Source organism: Blastomyces gilchristii (assembly GCF_000003855.2).
Source record: "Blastomyces gilchristii SLH14081 genomic scaffold supercont1.3, whole genome shotgun sequence".
NCBI lineage: Eukaryota > Fungi > Ascomycota > Eurotiomycetes > Onygenales > Ajellomycetaceae > Blastomyces > Blastomyces gilchristii.
This window is the reverse complement of record NW_003101680.1, coordinates 2967098-2983436: the sequence shown is the minus strand read 5'-3', so window position 1 is coordinate 2983436 and position 16339 is coordinate 2967098. Positions and strand designations below refer to the sequence as shown.

The 16339-nt window shown below is 46.2% G+C and overlaps 5 protein-coding genes across 5 annotated transcripts; 1 reads left to right on the top strand and 4 right to left on the bottom strand.

The window, feature by feature from the left end:
• Window positions 1-424: 424 nt before the first annotated feature.
• BDBG_02264 (glucose-repressible alcohol dehydrogenase transcriptional effector) lies at window positions 425-2818 on the bottom strand (the record flags this gene model as incomplete). The annotated part of the gene is made up of 2 exons (XM_031720720.1): window positions 425-1689; window positions 1744-2818. The coding sequence occupies 2 exons, from the start codon at window positions 2816-2818 to the stop codon at window positions 425-427; spliced, it is 2340 nt and encodes a 779-aa protein (XP_031576977.1).
• Window positions 2819-6674: 3856 nt separating this feature from the next.
• Window positions 6675-10110, bottom strand: BDBG_02263 (uncharacterized protein; the record flags this gene model as incomplete). The annotated part of the gene is made up of 12 exons (XM_031720719.1): window positions 6675-7089; window positions 7217-7409; window positions 7481-7546; window positions 7642-7670; window positions 7752-8391; window positions 8445-8778; window positions 8806-8969; window positions 8997-9264; window positions 9323-9428; window positions 9524-9634; window positions 9714-9856; window positions 9913-10110. 12 exons carry the CDS (start codon window positions 10108-10110, stop codon window positions 6675-6677), a joined length of 2667 nt encoding a protein of 888 aa, XP_031576976.1.
• A 1340-nt stretch (window positions 10111-11450) lies between these two features.
• Window positions 11451-11846, bottom strand: BDBG_02262 (uncharacterized protein; the record flags this gene model as incomplete). Its single annotated transcript, XM_002627545.1, has 1 exon — window positions 11451-11846. The coding sequence occupies one exon, from the start codon at window positions 11844-11846 to the stop codon at window positions 11451-11453; it is 396 nt and encodes a 131-aa protein (XP_002627591.1).
• On the top strand, window positions 11529-15323 carry BDBG_02261 (SAM binding domain-containing protein containing protein). The gene has a single exon (XM_002627544.2). The coding sequence runs from the start codon at window positions 12399-12401 to the stop codon at window positions 13689-13691; it is 1293 nt and encodes a 430-aa protein (XP_002627590.2). The 5' UTR covers window positions 11529-12398; the 3' UTR covers window positions 13692-15323.
• Window positions 13897-15139, bottom strand: BDBG_02260 (NADH-ubiquinone oxidoreductase complex 1/LYR family protein; the record flags this gene model as incomplete). Its single annotated transcript, XM_031720718.1, has 3 exons — window positions 13897-14619; window positions 14802-14931; window positions 15094-15139. The coding sequence occupies 3 exons, from the start codon at window positions 15137-15139 to the stop codon at window positions 14481-14483; spliced, it is 315 nt and encodes a 104-aa protein (XP_031576975.1). The 3' UTR covers window positions 13897-14480.
• Window positions 15324-16339: the final 1016 nt, after the last annotated feature.

The following is a 16339-nucleotide window of genomic DNA, read 5'->3' as shown; positions in this document are numbered from 1 at the left end:
TTTCACACCCAAAACACCAGCTCAATCCGACTGCTGTAACAACACGATCATATAAGAGTGGAATAAGGCGATGCATACGGAGGTGCAACAAAGGACAAATGTCGCCACGCCATCGAGAAGTGTCCAAGAAAACAGACCCCGAGGAGAGAACGGAATACAGGATAAATAGCACATACAAAAACAATTGAGTACAACCCGCAGAATAAAAGACACCGCGACAATCAAAGGAGAGGGGAAGAAAAGGGGACGTAAAGAGATTGAAAAAAAAGAAAAAAAAAAAAAAAGAAACCAGAAGAAAAATCACAAGACTTTAAAAAAAGACGCGCGAAGATTCCGTCCGAAATAACATATGCAACACAAAAAGAAAACTACTCTGCATAAGCCCTTGAGTCTCATAAAATGTGAAAATAAAACCTTGGACCCGTCAAGTCGCCCTATCCCGATCTCTGTCCCGATCCCGATTCTTATCCCGATCCCGATCCCTATCCCTATCCCGCTGCGGCCCGAAATCTACTTCAACAACCTTCCCCTTTTTACTTTTGAAAGAAAACTCGGCCATTAGGGCAAGATGATCACTAGGGAAATGGTAGTTAGGGAATCCAGGAACTCGTTGCAGATACGACTTATCCACAGCGCCAAGCAATCCAGTTACCTGGAGAGCATTCGAAGTATACCAGATATAGTCGATCACATCAGCGAAGTCGGGGGTATAATTGGTGAAGTCAAGTTCTCCAATAGCGCCATAAGCGGATTTCAAGTTGAATGGGTAGGACATGCCGCGGCGACTGAGGTTACCATAGAGACGCTTCTCAAGATCCGGATGGTCTTCGATCAAATGGCCGCGGCTCATTAGCTCGTACACGGCAGATCCAGGGTAGGAATTAAAGTCGCCGCATATGATAAGGGGGATCTGAGAGCCGCTGCTATATTCGACTGAAGGCGCTGGTTCTACGGGCGTAGCAGTGCCATCACCATCGGCCGAATTTTCCGGCTCGGAGAATCGGAATGCAGTTTTATCTGTGCAAGCGGGGATCTTGGAATACTTTTCAGCAAGCTGTGTTACCTCTTCCATCAAAATTGCTGCCTGGATAAGCTTCACGTCCTTGTATGCTGGGTCCCAGTAGAGGTGAACGTTCACAACTATCAACCGCTCTCCGGACAATCGATTCTCCAAGTATGTGACCACAGCAATATTGTCCTTCTGCCATAATCGGTTATAGATGTCATCCTGGCCTTTGGCGTCAGGCCTGCGGACTGCAGTTTGGCCGAAATGGATCATATTCTTCTCGAGAAGAATGTATTTGCTGCCTTTGAAGAACGTTGCGCAGCCGTCGACGACCTTGGCTTCCTCTTCGGGCATGCCTTGCGCCCTTCCTTTTGGCCAGTAAACTCCCTTGTAGTCGTTGTACGCAAGTTGTTCTCTGAAGAAGCCATGGTAGCTGCCCTGGTCGATTTCCTGCAAACACACAATATCGGCATTGTACCCTTTTATTTCGTTTAGAATGAGGTCCCTGCGATATTCCCAAGCCAGCGCTCGAGAGGGCGCGTAGCCATGTTGTTGATGGGTTGCTGATCTATCACAGAGTGTATTGTAAGAAAGGGCAGTAAACTTGTCGATTTGACGCTTAGAAGGGTTTCTGCTCGAATCATCCAGGACAACCCAATCCCGTTCTGAAGGAGGCAAATGAACTACATAACATTAGTGATGACTATCGTCTAAATCAAACAAAGCATGTGACATACCCGGCATCTCCTCTTTAAGGTACGTAATGAGCGCCTTTGTGCCTTCCTGCATAATACGTGATTTAAACACATCGTTCAAGGGGTTTCCTTCTATACCTAGGGTATCAAGCTGATATAGATAGCCCATTTCGTATGGAAGCGAATGGAGATTATTGTCGAATAGCAACAGCTTCTTGAGGTTAATGAGCATGCCAATTTCTTCAGGGAGTTCCGTTAGCTCATTTCCGGATACGTCCAGGTGAGTGAGGCTTTTCAGCTGGCCGATGGTTGGCGGAAGGGTCTTCAATTTATTGTGATTGAGATAAAGTTTTTCCAGGAAAGTGTAGTTGAAAAGTGCAGGAGAGATTGCTCGGAGACCTTGTCCACCAAAATCAAGAGCCATCCAATCTTGTCTTCCAGGGGTGCCTTTGCTTGTTTTGGCACGATTGCGTTCTTCGGCGTCGTTTTCATTAGTCTCGGCTTGGTTTGTTGTGAGCTGTATGCCCTTCGTCTGTTGAGCAACGGCCCGTGCGTAATAGTGAGGGGAGTTTGCTTGTCTCGACTCTGCGGCAAGTTGTAGCTGCTGCTGCCAGTGTTCATTCATGGGTTCTTCTACTTCTTCATCCACGTTGGTTGTAGTACCGTTTGGAATGTGGGTCGGAGTAAAGTGGGGGGCCGTGCTTGACAGGGTTCCGGATGAGAAGTTATGCTGATGGCCGATAGCAGAGTGAGTAGTCTGAGAGTGAGGATGCTGGTGGTGGGGGTGCTGTTGGGCATGATGCGGGTGATGGCTTGGGTGTTGGAATTTCTGCATTGGCATTCCAAATCTCTGGTGAGTTTGCCCGCCATTCATCATCACATGCTGCCCTTGTGAATACATATTGTAAGGGTTATGACTGGGTGACTGGTTGAGCGGAGGGGAGCGAGACGGGGAAGGTGTGTCGGTATTGAATTTTAGTCTCCCAGTTGGAGATCCGGTTCCGTTTCGGACGAGGTGTCTTTGGTGTGCGTTGGTATGGTTGTGCTGCTGTGTTTGTTGCTGGAAGTAGAACTGCCCTGCCACAGGCTGCTGGAACCGGTAGGTACCATCTGCCATTTAACGTGGCAGACGAGACCGTAGGTGTAATTCGAGGGGAGGGGGGTTATCTCGCGGAGACTGAAGAAGCGAGAGGACAGGCAGCGGGTTCAAGGGAGTGAGAGGGCGGACTCGTTCTCTCCGTCTCTTCAACATGGGGCCCGAAGCGGAACCACCAGGAAACGTCGACAGCTCAAATATGAACTCGACTCCAAGCACCTCGACAGTACTGCAGTCAGCTGTGACAATCTTCGCGTCGAGGAGCGTATATCCCACGGCGACCTGTGGATAATAGAGAACCGTGCCGGTGGGAAGCTGTTAAGCAAGGCGATGAGCCAACGCGGTTTCAAACGGGGCACAGGCTTCGCGGCAAAGCGGAATATCAATCCCTGATCGCAGTCAGGGAATACAGCAAGAGTTCTAGCGCTAAGAATAGCGGGGTTCCTTTGTCGGATGTAGAGGCTGGATGTGATTGCGCTTCGATATGTGCTGCTGGACCCATGCGAAGCGGTTTGTAGAGGCGGGAGAAGACATTGTGGTCACATGACTCGCACCAATCATATCAAGTCACGTGTAGTCCCAATCATTGGCCAGCGCAACTCCAGCCCTATCCAGCGCTGGTTTTCGCAAAACTCTTAGGCGAACATATTCTGCGATTTCTGCTTACCCCTCGCACCCGCGAACTTCCAGGACGTGAGCATGAGCATAGCCTCACTAAATCATGGCCGAAACTTGGCTTCACAATTGCAACAGCTTCCAAACTCCTCCTCCGCCATTTTACATAAGAAATTGGAAGGGGTAGCGGAATAAGCGTTTGCCATAAACCTTCATTGTCCGCGTCGCGTTCATAGATCTGCTAGTATATATAGCCCTCGAATTAGCAATTCATAACATCTTGGATAGTTGGCTATAGCCCCCGCCTTTCAATCGTTAAAATGGCTTCAACTTGCGCATCTAATCCTCCCCCTCTCGCTCATACAATCTCTAATTGAAGTTGATACTTCAACAGGAAACAGGCGGCGGGATGGTATCGTGAACTTTTTATATCCTACCTGTTCATATACCTACAAAATATTCACTATTGCGCCCAGCCGGAGGCACACCTCTCTGTTTCAACTACGCCAAACGAAGCGCAACACCTTCCAGGCGCAAGCACAGTGCTTCTACACAACTGGCTGGCCTTAAGACATTTGCACAAAATCCTTCGGCGGTTCTCACAGATTAAATCTTTCTGCTTGGACACCTTCTTATTACTCATTAGTTTTATATAATCACTAGATTCGTTGACTTGCGACGATCAAAGCCTTTCTATTCAAGTATTATCCGGTTCACTTTCGACCTTGGACGAACGTTGGGGATGGACAGAACAACAATGGACTAATAGTGCTTGCCCAAGCACGCTAAAGCTGTTGTCTGGAGGCGACATACATTTGAGGTTGATCATGGATCTGGTCTATATTCAAGAACAGCTCGAGGCAAACAAACATCTCTACATCAAGGGTTTGATAACTGGGTACGCTCAGGATGTTCTAAGATGGCCCGGTTACTGATTGAATGTTGAGAATGGGAAATGGGCATCTGCGCTACCTAATGCGGTTACGGGGCGCGAGGAAAGTTATAAAAGGACAGACAAAACAGATATAGGATACATCAATTGTGGGTGTCTTGTAGCAGAAAGGTGGTGGTTTAGGATCCATGATGAGATAGAGGATGAGAGGGACCTAATGCAGTTGGCTGGAAGACGCAACTGGTTATTACACGAGGGGAAGTGGATGGAAAGATGAATAAGGCATTGTTACTGAAAATACCCAAGTCGTTAAATAGTCGTGCCTAGGAAAAGGAAGCAAGGAAGTCAATAACTACCATAGTAAATCATATGAGCTCAAAGCACATTTCATGGACTTGCAGGTTCTATAATTTCTCGTAGAAACCATTATCTTGCCTGGCACATGGGCTTACTTGGAGAGGATCTGCGGAAGGCAAGTTAGCAGTGTTAAATTGCCCATCGGCTAACTCCCCTACCCAAGTTGTCATGGATATTTGCTCTGCGTGCTATGGCTTGCGAGGACTCTTATAGTAAGGGGGTTAGTTGCCTTCACCGTCATCAACAGGAGAGGGAAAAAATACGGCCATCACGTTGTGAAAAGATGAGTGAAAAATGAGTGCAAGTTCCTCCGTTGGCTAATGCTATGTATGTTGTCCTTCCCTCTCCCCCACAATGGTCATCATTCCCTGAATCTGAATTCCACCTAACTCTTGTAGGTGCTTGAAATCATATTCCGCAGATATCAAACCGTAGGTCATCTGGTGTGTGGTCAATCTATAATGTGGGGTTACAGGGTATGAATGATGAGATCAAGGGCTATTAAGTCCTTCACAATTAAAACACTCAATTCCCTTTGAAGAGGCCACTTGAACGCCATTCAAGAAGTGATATTCTCCTGTCATCCTTGCGTGTAGGGGGCAAATGCCGGGTGGGCGCCAGGACGAGGAATCGAGGGCGATTGAAAATGGAAATGAGGGATAGATAGAGTAGTTCTTGGGAGATCATCATATCTGGTGTACTTCCCCTAATTCTCGGAGATTTCGGAGCTGAAACAAAGGAATAATGAAAGGAAAGAGGAAAGAAAGAAACAAATAAAAAATAATACTAAAATAACAACAACAACAACAATAATAATTAATTTGTAGTAGCTTCTCTCAAGACAAGACACATCCGTCTCGCGTAGAATCTCTAGCAATTTAGTAGAGTACCAGATGTTATCTAGGTATTCCGTAGCAACTTTCCCATTGAGAGGAAGCTAGAACCGTTTATTATCCTTCCAGGTTACCCAGTCTAAAAAGGGACGAGATATTTATATCAGATTTGGAGTGGCGTCCATCTCCTGGAAATACACAAGTAATGACCTTTCCATCTTCATCGTAGGTTACGCAACCAATGCGCAACTTGGAGTATGGATCATGCGGGAGATTGTGGATTTTCTTCATCAATTGATTAGAGTCAGGATTCCACAACCGGGCTTCCTTTGGTTCGATGGCCGCAAGTACTTTTTCATCAGCGGAAAACGCCAGAGTACATACAGTACCTTTCGCCCAAAATCTCACCCAAGGAAATCTTCGTGTACTCCCTGCCAGGCTCCCAAAGACTGACAAACAGGGTACGACCACTTGGACACGCGTCGTCATTTGTTGTCAAAAGAGCAACGAACCGGCCCGTTGAAGAAATTACAAATGAAGGAATCTCGAAAATATCACCGAAACCACTCACGGGAATTTGCGTTCACATCCCAGAGCTTGATCGATCTCCCAATAAGAATGGCCAACGTTCAGCTATCAGATGAAAATAACATGCTAATAAGGTCACGACGAGAAAACCTGTAAGCTTCGCGCATATGCAATGCACCTGTCTTTGTTTCCCATATCAGAAGAAAGACCACATCGTATGGATGATCGTATTTTATCGTGGACGAAGTGTGTGCAAGAAACTTGCCATCGGGTGAGAAATTCAGCTCCGGCATTGGTAGAGAGGCATCCTGGCTATTTCCCGCCAATTTTATTTCTAGGTCCCATAATGTAGTGTGAAGACTTGATACTGAAGCAAGGTACTTACTATCTCGTGAGAATCGGACAAGATAAATTTTCTACATGAGCCCGGAGGAATTGCGTAGTGCCTTGCTGGCCAAATCCCAAACTTTAATTGTCCCATCATCTGAAGCAGATGCGGAAAATTGGCCGTCGGGCGAAAACTGTATGTCAACAATATCGCCCTCATCGTGCTACCCAAGGTTTGCAAGGCATATTCTTGTTGACACGTCCCAGAGTCTAATCAAGCCTTTATCGAGACCAGGTGCGAGCAGTTGCCCATTAGGAGCAAAGTTTATCGCCGAAACCCCTGTTCGTGGCCCTCAAGTGCAAACGATTTGTCTGTTTCTGGATCCCAGAGCAGTATGGTCGTATCTATCGACCCTAACGCAAGAAGTTGGTCAACTGGAGAAAATTGTATAACAATATTACGATCCGAGTGGCCGTTGAAAGTCCGACTAAGATTTCCAGTGCAAAGGTCCCAAATCTGAATTTTGTCCCTACTTGAAGATGCTAGATGTTTGCCGTTTAGGGAAATAGATATTAGTCTTGGATTCTCCAAACATCCTGCCAAAGTCGCCTGAAAAGCCCCGGTCTTTGGATCCCACAGTCGAATAGTCTTATCGTCCAAAGCAGTTGCAAGCAATTCGCTATTCAGTGAAAACTCCGATGCTACAACTCGTAAACCTTCTTCGAGATGGATACGGTATCTATCACGTGTGTCAATGTTCCAGATTGAGTATCATCCCGATTGAGACCTGGGTTGACGTGAATAACAAAAGACGAATTGGCCATCCGGCAAGATTGAGACATGCCAGTCATTGTAGGGATGCGTACGGGGTTTCGAGGATTTCTCGTAGAACCCCCGTTTTAAAGTGGTATAAATTTAAATTCCCGCCCATATCGGTAGAAACCAAATATCGGCCATCCCTAGAAAACACAGCTAGCTGCCCCTCGCCATATGACGACGCAATGGAATAAAATAAAGCGCTCCAATCAGCCGCAGGGGCGCACCTTGACTTGATCCAGGCTGGGATACAATTAATATGAATATCCCTAATGATGCTATTTTTGGGCTGAGGAGAAGTCCAGAGATATCACTTGGAGCGGCGCCTGCTCGAGCATAGGCATAAAGTAAAGCGTAAACCGTTTCGCATCGTGAACGATCTATACAAGGGTTCGGGCTTGTGCTACAAAGAAAAGTAATATATTATACACTTAGCATAGATTGACATTCAAAAGCCGAATCAATGGCTTCTCACCTGAATCGAGGACAGTCTGTTGGAAAACTCTGCAATCATATTAACACCCTCGCCTATTTTGCCAAGAAGGCTAAGAGCCTCAAGCCAGTGGAGGACGTGCCCTCAGAAACGTGTATATCGTTTCGTCCATGAAGGCAGTAACGTCGGTCGCCAGTAAATGATTGATCCAATAACAGCACGCATATTGAACGTGGTTGGGGATGTGCTTTGCTACTGTCGATTGTTCGACCTCCCTTGCAAGAGTTCCCGGTAATTTTAAATCACGAATATCTTTTGTCAAGATATTCGACATCAACTCTAGGCAGCACCTCTCTGTGAGCTTGGCGTGGGTTATGTTGCGATCAATCAAGAATTCCGTCGGACATCTTTCAGGGTCAGACAAGAATTCAGGAAATGAAAGATGCAGCGTTTGAATAGGCTCCTCTTCAGAGTTGGGGACCAACAAAAGCGAATGAAGATCTCTCAGCACATCATTAATTTCCTCCTTCGGCACCGACAAAAGTACACTTAGAGCATCAATAGAAAGAAGACTAAACAACAATATGACCGGTCCGAGAACTCGTCGGAACAGACCGCATATTTCTGCTTTCTCTTTTTCAATTTTATTGGAGACAGAAAATTTTAGGATCTGAGTGTATATACTATCAATATTCCGTTGCGGAGAGGTTTTATCGACATCATCGATAAGAATCGTATCTAGTCGTAGGTCTGCCAATCTTTCTGAAGCTGCCGCTGCGAGAAATCGGCAAGCTGTGGCAGCGTAGATGAATAGTCCATCGGTTTTAAGACGAGTTTCTTGACACGCTCCTTCCCCGGCCAGTTGTCTTGAAGTAGTATTTCCTCCCTCATAAGAGCAAGCTCGTGCTCAAAAAGCTTGGTGATATCATCCTTATCTTCTTGGATGTCTGAGGGCTTGAATTTGTGCAGATCTTCATCGCGATGATACGCATCAGGCATCCGGCTGAATCTGGACCTGAGTAGCTTTTCTGGTCTACTGGTCATAAAAACCCGTAGTTTTATGGTCCTGAGATCCCTCAACTGGCTAAAAAGTGGAAGTACCTCCCTTAGGTCGTCATCGTCTTCGCACTCGTCAAGTGCATCAATGACAAACACTAGCACGAAAGGCGGATACAGACCCTCACGTTAAGTGTCGTCAAGACTCACGAGTGGTTGGAAAATAAGATGTTCGCATTGCTCAGATAGGGATTTCCCGGCAATATCTCTCCTCTTCACGATTACAGCACAGACATGCGGCCGGAGGCCGGGTAATACTTCCGTCAGCTGGGATGAAAGCGTGGTGAAGAGCTGAGCCGCATTTGTCAAATTAGCTCGTCATTTTGAGAAAAAGAAGCTACCGCCAAGTCGGCCCTCTGAAGCCAATTTGCCGGCGACTGTGCGAGCAATCATCAACTTCCCGGTACCGGGCATCCCTTTCAACCAGAATATACACTTATAGTCATGTAGAGCGTTGCTCCACCGCTGTACTAAATTGGGGGTATCAATCCGAGTGCCTTGAAGGCATGTTCGATGCAGGCTTGTGGTTTCTCCTTGTGCCTTAGAAGAATCAAAGGCTGCGAAAATTGCTCGGGGCAACTCTTTCAGTAATGAGTCTTGACTTATTCCCTAAGTGTAAAAGAGCAACGAGTATCTAGACCGTCAAATAACTAAGGGAGTCGCTTACCTCGATATCCTGTTCAATTTCCTTTAGCGAAGACAAGGACTGTTCCGCCGACTCTTCGAGTTTGTCAAATCCGTTTGCGATAGAATTGCGATATCTTCGCTCAAATCTTGGTGGATGTTATCCGACGCATTTTCCAGATCTGTAGTCATGCTTTTCCAATCGTTGGAAATAGCAATATCGCCTAAAGAACGGAGAAAACACCCACGGTCATAATGTATGGCTAGCTGGATCTGATATTGCAAGATATCAGAATACAACTGGACAGTCCTAGCTTTTATAGCGCTATGAAGTTCTCCAAGGTTTTTCGATTCGCTACACCCATATCAGCACATCTCATTTTCCAGAGGCTGCCTAGAACACTCCAGACAAGAAAGGAAGAGGGTGCCCATACCTTTGAGATTGAAGGCCCTGCACAGGTTCGCGAAACCTTCTACGTATGACATCCTCTCGGACCTTGCAGCGGACAAGAAGCTCTGAAATAAACTCTAACCCATCCATAGCCTCACCATCTTGCGTGATTGCGTTCATGATGACCTCAATCCCTCCTTGTCAGCACTGAACGGCGGGAAGCTGCTACGGCGAGCACTCACAGGAAGGATAACGAAGACGCCCGCCCAGGCAAAAGCAGCAGGAGGCATTGAACTCACTGCCACATTGACTAAACTACTGACCGATTGAAGGCCGCGCATAATGTTGCAAACTTGATCCGTCACGACAACTCTTTCGACAACTATCTCACCATTGATCTTTTTTGCGTACACAGGAATGGTCAATCTTGTTTCTTTCATGCGATTGAGCTTGTGTCGAAGTAGCTTCTAGAACTGTTCCTACCCGGCCGCATCACAAAGGTCATCCACTATCAAGTATATCAGCACGAAATCCTCGATATTTGATGGTTACATACCTTGTGATTGGTCTTCCTTCTTTAACAAGTAATTATGGTAATCAACTACCAAATCATTTTTCTGATCGAGAAGATTGGCATAAGCTTTATCCCAGAGATTTTCCGGCCAGGGCACCTGGTGACTCAAGGTAGCAAGTAGCGTGTTCGATTGTTCAGGGAGTGTCTGAACAGATCCGGTTGATGCAATCTTACTATCATCGCCCTTGGGAGATGGAGAGGAAGAATGGCCATCGCTCGAAGAGTCCAACGAGTTTACTATGACCACCTCCCTCCGTCCTCAGCGGCAGATTTCCTCACAGGGTGGACACCAGTGCCTAAGTGACTATTGACTCGCTTCTTCCTCTCTTTGGCTTTTTTTCCCACGAATCCATTCTTTGGCTCTAGCCTTCAGCCGTTTTCCTCGACTAGTAACGGGCGGACTGGCTTCCATGTGTGGAAGAGTAGCTGGGAGGAAAGCTTATAAGATATCTTAAATAGGGCTCTAAATTAACAAATCCCCAAGAGCCGACCCAGAACATAAGGTGGAAATGTGCGTTGAAAGTGGGTGCAGAAATCTGGGTCTGAAAAGTGGCATCAGGCTGGCGGAACGAAATTTGCTTGACTGAGTTGTCAGGGCGGGATCTCCGCAAGGGACATGGGGGTATGCATGATACGGTACGCAACTAGGAGAGAATATAGTATGGGGGTATCAAGCACCAGTGTGGGGGCTGTGGATGGACAAAAGCGCATTTCTCCAGATACACACGTAAAGATGCCTGTCGAATTTCGCCTTAAGCGAGTCAGTCTGTAGAAGAACGGTAAAACATCATTTCTATCGAAGTGATTTCTCGATCAGCCACTAGAGAGAGTGAGTGCGCTTGGCACGGTTATCTTGTAACCGATATACAATTTTGATATAGATAATAACTATCCACGGATGAGCCCGATATCTGATACGTTTGGGTCCAGGTCTGAGAAGGAGTGAGCGTAAGGTCAAACACCTTCCTAGGTTAAGGGTGTCCTCCGTAAAGTGGGGCGGGAAAACCGTCCTTGAAGCATCCTAGGCAATATCTGGAGGTTTGAGACCCGGCCCAGGGATACAAAAGAAATCAACGAATGAAAGGCGTGTGAGAGGGTGCAGCTGTTGGACAAGCGCACCCAGAGGAGGCACGGGCAGAAAAAGGAAAGTTGATGATGCATGGCTCATTGGAGTCGTCGCCTCGCGCCTATCGAGGCCGCCATGGATCACACCGCTGATATGATTCGGTATGGGGTGTTTCCAGATCTGCTCTTTGGAGATTCGATGGATTCGGGACTCGGGATCTGTAGCGAGCGTTTGGGCGCCTCTGACAGTGCGTCCCGTCCCTCGTGAATGGGTGCAAGTTCGAATTCGAATATAGTCTCTTCTACGTTGTAGCCGGACTGGTGGAGGGGAGAATGGCGCGCATGTCTTAATCCCTTAAATTCTCTCTTACTCCGTATTGTTATTTCTAATGAAAACGTGGGTATTCTCTCATTATTGCGAATAATATGTGACGAGCGTAACACCCAACCAGGCACAGAGACCAAGAGCCGGCGTGGGAAATTTTCGAAAGGTGAAATAGCAAGCAGTGGCTGCGACGGTTTGCCTTGGCCTCCCATTAGTTAGTTGATTGGATTGGACGTAATGGCTGGCGTGCTTATCGATCTCACCTCCATGTTACCAGGGTGGGTAACATTCATTCAACTATTTATCCCCCGAAGCCCTGGAACCGTCCCCGCGATTGGGCCAGTGGTGGCTTCGACTGTGGTATCTCGATCAACTCTGAGGCTCAAATAGTCCGATTAGCATCGTGTTTAAAACGAAAACCTTGTCCCTCCTTAAGAACTCCCAACTCTCTCTCCACCTCTTCTTCGTCCTCTTCTTCTCCTGCGGAAGTCGTTATTTCCATCCTCCCTCCCTCTCTTGTACGCACGCTCTACCCCTCTAACGTCGCTGCGGAATTGAGAGCACATAATGAACAACCTCTCCCACCCGCCTTCAAGCCCCAGCAGCGATTCGACCAGCCTAGATAGCCAGGGGTGAAATCTTAAATGTCATTAGGCAAATAACTCCACTCCGTATCCCCATTACCCGAGTCAGGCTTTTCGAGTGTGCTGCTTCATTGCTTGCTGCTTCGTTGCTTTCGTTGCTCCGTTGCTTCCCTCCGTAATATGTCTCAATACGGGGCACATACACATGAAAAATTACACCGCGTGAGACCGGAAAATTTCAGCACCATGGCCGGGTCTGCTAACTTATCCTACCTCTTCATTCCCACCTCGCCTTTGGCTTACGATCCCAAACACAATGCCTACCAGCGGTCCGCTAGCAATTCTGTCTCTCAAGGATCCGCAATGCCCGCGACTTCTTCCTCTTCCGCCTCCTCTTCCATTGACTACACAACCTACCCGCTCGCCAAGCGCAATGGCCGCACGTATCTACGTGACCCGGATAACCCGTACCCACTTCCCTGCGACCTCGCAGAGATACATCGCCAGTCACTGCGCTCGCTGATTTTGATGCATGTTTTCGGCGCACCCTTTTGCACACCCCATTTTACCGATCAGCCCCCGAAAAGGGTGTTGGAGCTGGCTTGCGGTTCCGCGTTATGGTCAAACGCTTGCCATGACTACTTTGCTCGGAAAGGACACAAAAATATTTCCTTCACTGGTCTCGATATTGTAAACCTCGCGCCAGACCTTCAGAAACAAGGCATTAATTGGCAGTTCAAACGGCACGACCTACACAAGCCTAAATTACCGTTCCCCGATGGCTACTTTGATTTTGTGTTCATAAAAGATGCTGGGATTTGTCCGTCAGGATCAGAGTTGCAAACGCTTCCGTTAAGTGAACCACTTCGGGTTCTGAAGTCTGGCGGAGTTCTTGAAGTGTGGGATTCAGATCTTATATTTAGAACGCTTTTGCCAAACCCGCCACTTGCGCCCGGGCTATCGGGGGAAAATGCGGAACAGGCTGAGACCACCGGCACATACACCATATTCCCGGCTACCCCATTTGCAGATGCTCAGAACAAATATTTACGCGATTACAACTCCTGGGCCCAAAAGGCTTTTGAACGCCGCAAATTAACGCCCATGCCATGCGCCATGATTGGCCTTTCCTTCACTTCCGAGTCGGAATCCTTCAACAGCGTGGACAGTCGTAGGATAGCAATTCCTTTGGGGGAAGTTAGATGGGAGCGAGAGCCGCAGGATGGCGCATCCAATGGCTGGAAACAGCCCAAGGCACTGTCGGCAGATCAGCTCGCACTGCGCCAGACCGCGCTTTATACAATTGTTCAGATGATCGAGAGTATGGAGCCCATGCTCATGGAAGCTAGTGGCAAAGGCAGAGACGAATGGGATCGATGGTGGACTGGAATGACAACGGACCTACTGCAGAAAGGTGGTGTGGCCAGTGGCGAATGTCTCGAAGTCGGAGCATGGTGGGGGCAAAAACGATAACTACGCTTCTCAAATTTCCCAATTGATTGTATCTAGACGGCGAGATACTATATATCCTCGAGAAACGACAGATGACCTTTTCTCACTTTGAGTCGTCCTGAAACCCTTGGCCAGCATCTTCGTTTTGCCCGTTCTCCCCCCAATCTCCCCACCACCGGCTCATTGTTCGATAGGTATTTTGGGTGTATCGTATCGATTCTTGAGGGCGCGATATCGTCTCAGATAATATCTGCATTTTGCCCTTGTTAGCTCTCCTCCTTCTCCTTCCTCATTCCTCCCTGCGCGCCCTCCCAGTTTTCAATTTTATTCGCAGAACCTGGGCTTTTGTTTTCACAGCCCCATCGCAAACCAATATACCCAGACCAACAGATAACATCGACAGATGTCGACACGACGAAATGACATTTTAACATGGTGTATGAACAATGGAAGCAAGCGGCGCCTATTCATGGGAGACTTCTCTTTGCACCACCCCTTTTTGGCAACTTTCTCTTCGTTTTCTCCAACCTCTACTTCATCTTGGAACATATTTTGTCCCCTTTCTTTCATTTTGACTTCTGGGGTAGTCATATCTGTACATTTCTTTCTGCCTCCTCTTGTTTTTGATAGTCATGATTCGTTGTACATGAAGCATTCATCTCAGTGTATAAAATGGGGTAGTCGCAGGGGAATTAATTTAAATGAGTGCTCATTCTTCAATTGCCAACCACCGGTTCACAATTCAAAATAAAATAGCAGAAAGAACACACACGAAAGCCACAAGGAAAAGAACTTACAATGCCTCAATCTCTATAAAACCATCCGGAATCCGTTGAGGTCGTGGCTCATCACTGTCAGCGTGCCATCCTTGAGAAGGAAATTGCAAGTACAGACTACAACCTCGCCATCAAGCTTCCAAACTCCTTCCCAGAGGCCGGCCCCCCCACGCCTAAAAAGCATGAGCGAGCCCCAAGCATTCCACGACTCAGCATATCCCAGCGGAGAGGAGTAAACATTTTCAAACCCCGGGGTTCTGATCTTAGTCACACTCCTTCCCGGGGAATGTATGCCGCAAGGGTCCAATAACTCAATAGAGAACACAGAGCAAAGTGCTCACCTTTCTTGACAAACTCCGCCCTCCGTATCCCGTCTATGATTTTCCCCTCATCAGTGATGTGAGCCTGACTCGCGAAAGCGCGGTGTAAGCGTTCGCGGAAGAATTGGTAGCCGAGAGGGTATTCACGGCCGAGGAAGAGGAGCTCTGTATCGCGCCGGAGGAGCGGGTAACAGTCAGCTAATGATTAGATAGTGACTAATGGTGGGGTGGCATTGGAGGAACGGGATTAGGCGACGAATATGGTATGTCGTCTTAAGTGTAAGTTCTGTTTTTATTTATGTTTCCTTTTCTCCTCTGCTGGCGTACCTTTGTAGATCCGGATGACTTGGTGTCGGAGATGGGGAGGAGTCATCGTGAGGGATAGGGAGGGAAGGCTGGGAGGTATATTCCTAGCTCCAATTGTTATGAAATTCTAACCGGGAGGAGTAAGAAAAAAAGAGACGTTTCATATATCTACGTCTCCTCCACCCCAGAATTGGCATGAGGAGCTTGAGAGTGTAGGAAGCCCTAGGCTTCCTAGTACGGACTAGCGCGCCCGCTCCTTGACATCATTCCCAACCTATTATTATTATTACTATTCTTCAATTATAGATGTATTGGTGATTACTACACCTACCCTAGTCACGTGCCACCCCAACCTATCCATTTAGTGTAACTCGTGTAGTTAGATTATAACACAATAACATTATTCTCTAAGAGATTATGAAGCTCTTTACAAGCAATGAATAACTGCAATAACATGCTAAATTGACATCTTCACACATCATTACAAGTAGACTGGCCGCCGGGATCATGAATTTCATGTTTGGTCTCATTTGGTCTGGTCTCATACATTTCTTAGTGTGAATCCCGCTGGGACTGGCTATTAAAAAAACATGTAAAGTGACTATATATCAGATCTTAAAATGAAATCATGACTTGAAAAAAATGAGAAAGTGATCTCATTTAATTTCATTTAGTCTCATTCTTAGTATAAAGTTACTATTTTTAGACATTTTAAGGTTTTTTTTAAACTATTTTTAATTTTTTAAAAAGTAACACTTTTTGATAACACTTAAATAAGATTTAAAGTCATTTAAAGTAATAAAAATAATTTAAATTAAGAAGTGAAAATCATAATCTTATTTGAAAAATGTGATAAGAGTAGATAGTAAGTCTCACTGAAACAGTATAAGATTACTATCTAATGTTAAAACTGTGTAATGAGATCAGTCAAATTGATAATAAAACTATTAAAAAATCTAGTTCTAGTCTCAGACACGGTTACACAGTCAGTCTAATTACAAGCATATCTAGATGATTTATTAATTAATTGAATTTATAATGAATCTGAGATTAAGTGAAAAGCCTGACTTAATAAAGAATTATATATCAATATGTAGAAGAAGAAATTCATAAATATCTAAAGTATAAGAAGAATTAAGTGTGAGCTTATTAACATCTGTAATGAACTGAAAAGTGACTATCTCAGAGATATTTAAGCTAGATGTATAAGAAGCCTACACTGAATAGATTAGTATAATATTATAGATCTTATATAACAAAGATAAAA

Coding starts and splice junctions, on each gene's coding strand:
- BDBG_02261 (XM_002627544.2), top strand. CDS start 12,399: ATGTCTCAATACGGGGCACATACACATGAAAAATTACACCGCGTGAGA.